Raw genomic sequence first — 1,863 nt, forward strand, 5'->3', positions numbered from 1 at the left:
ATTGATGTAGGTATCATTTGGGCTGAATATAGAATATAGTAGGATGTTTAGCAGCTTAGCTTGTCTCTGATTATTAAAAGTCAGTTGCAGTCTACCTCCAGTTGGGACAACCAACATAGTAAACAGTGTTGTTTTTGTGTGAGTAAAATGCTTCCTAGAAAAAAAAAAACCACTGATTTTTTGTCTCTATATCTATTTGTTTATAGTTGTATATTCAAATAAGTACTTATGTTCAAATATTCTATGTGGGAAAATTTCTGAGTATCTTACCTGCATTAGCCCTGCAAAAAAATGTCCCCAAGGTAATAATACTTGAACTCTATTAACTATGATGAATGATGTTTTTCTCCAGAATAGGCTTCGTGACCAGCCAGGATGGAGAAACGCAATATCACAGTGGTGAGTGAGTTCATATTGAAGGGAATCACAGACCACCCTGAGCTGCAGGCTCCACTGTTTGGGCTGTTCCTCATCATCTACATGACCTCAACTCTGGGCAACCTGGGCATGATCATCCTCACCAAGGTGGACTCCAGGCTGCAAACGCCCATGTACTTTTTTCTCAGATACCTGGCTCTCACTGACCTTGGTTATTCTACAGCTGTGGGTCCTAAAATGTTAGTAAATTTTGTGATGGATCAGAATACAATATCCTATTATTTGTGTGCTGCACAACTAGCTTTTTTTCTTTTCTTCATCGGTAGTGAACTTTTTATTCTGTCAGCGATGTCCTATGACCGCTACGTGGCCATCTGTAACCCCCTCATGTACACTGTGATCATGTCACAAAGGGTATGTAAATTGCTGGTGATGATCCCCTTTCTCTACTGTGCAATTATGTCCCTTGTAGTCACCATAAATATTTTTACTTTGTCCTTCTGTGGAGACAATGTCATCAATCATTTCTTTTGTGACTGTATCCCTTTGGTATCTCTGCTCTGCTCAAATACACATGATGTGGAATTGATAATCATGATGTTTGCAGCCTTTGACTTGATTTCCTCTCTTTTGGTTGTGCTTCTGTCCTATCTGCTCATCCTCATAGCAGTTCTCAGGATGAACTCTGCCGAGGGCAGGTGCAAGGCCTTCTCCACCTGTGGTTCCCACCTGACGGTGGTCACAGTGTTCTACGGCACTTTGATATTCATGTATGTGCAGCCTGAGTCCAGTCACTCTGTGGACACTGATAAGGTGGCTTCTGTATTTTATACTCTGGTTATCCCCATGTTGAACCCGTTCATTTATAGCTTGAGGAACAGAGATGTAAAGTGTGCTCTGCAAAGGACATTGAAAAAGATATTCAATGTATTTTCTTAAATGTAACATATGGTACAAATCTAACAAATGAGGTTTGGATTTGAACCCATTCAGTTTTCTTCCCCAGAATGCATAGTAAACATAGATGGGGTAGGCATAGATTTTAAATTCATTCATGATGCTTGAGAAACATCTGAATATTTAAAATACAGACATAAGCAAAATACTAAAATCTTTGTTTTCCTGGATAACAAGATATATCATAAAAATAATAATTGAATAAATTCTTTTGTAATATAGAATGAGTTAAAGGTTCATAGACTATAGGAACAGTAAACAGTGTTGTATGCTCTGTGGGAAGAAAGCAAGTATGGATAAAGACACAAAATCCTTTTTTTCATGATCTCAACTTTTATAATAGACTCCCCAGTGTCCATGTGTGCTTGCATGTTTTTCTTTTTTTCAAAGCTACACCCCAGCCCTGATTTTTTATTTTTTATTCTGAAACAGGGTCTCGTTGAGTTGCAAGGGGCCTCACTAAGTAGATGAGATGCACATGTTTCTATATTGTGAGCACAAACTTTTGTTTTTAGTCTCCACACACTT

General features: G+C 38.3%; 1 protein-coding gene across 1 annotated transcript; it reads left to right on the forward strand.

The window, feature by feature from the left end:
* Positions 1 to 375: 375 nt before the first annotated feature.
* On the forward strand, positions 376 to 1,317 carry LOC308265434 (olfactory receptor 8K3-like; the record flags this gene model as incomplete). The annotated part of the gene is made up of 1 exon (XM_080699140.1): positions 376 to 1,317. The coding sequence occupies one exon, from the start codon at positions 376 to 378 to the stop codon at positions 1,315 to 1,317; it is 942 nt and encodes a 313-aa protein (XP_080555266.1).
* Between the last annotated feature and the right edge of the window lie 546 nt (positions 1,318 to 1,863).

Source organism: Muscardinus avellanarius, assembly GCF_963383645.1.
Source record: "Muscardinus avellanarius genome assembly, chromosome: 1".
Lineage (NCBI taxonomy): Eukaryota > Metazoa > Chordata > Mammalia > Rodentia > Gliridae > Muscardinus > Muscardinus avellanarius.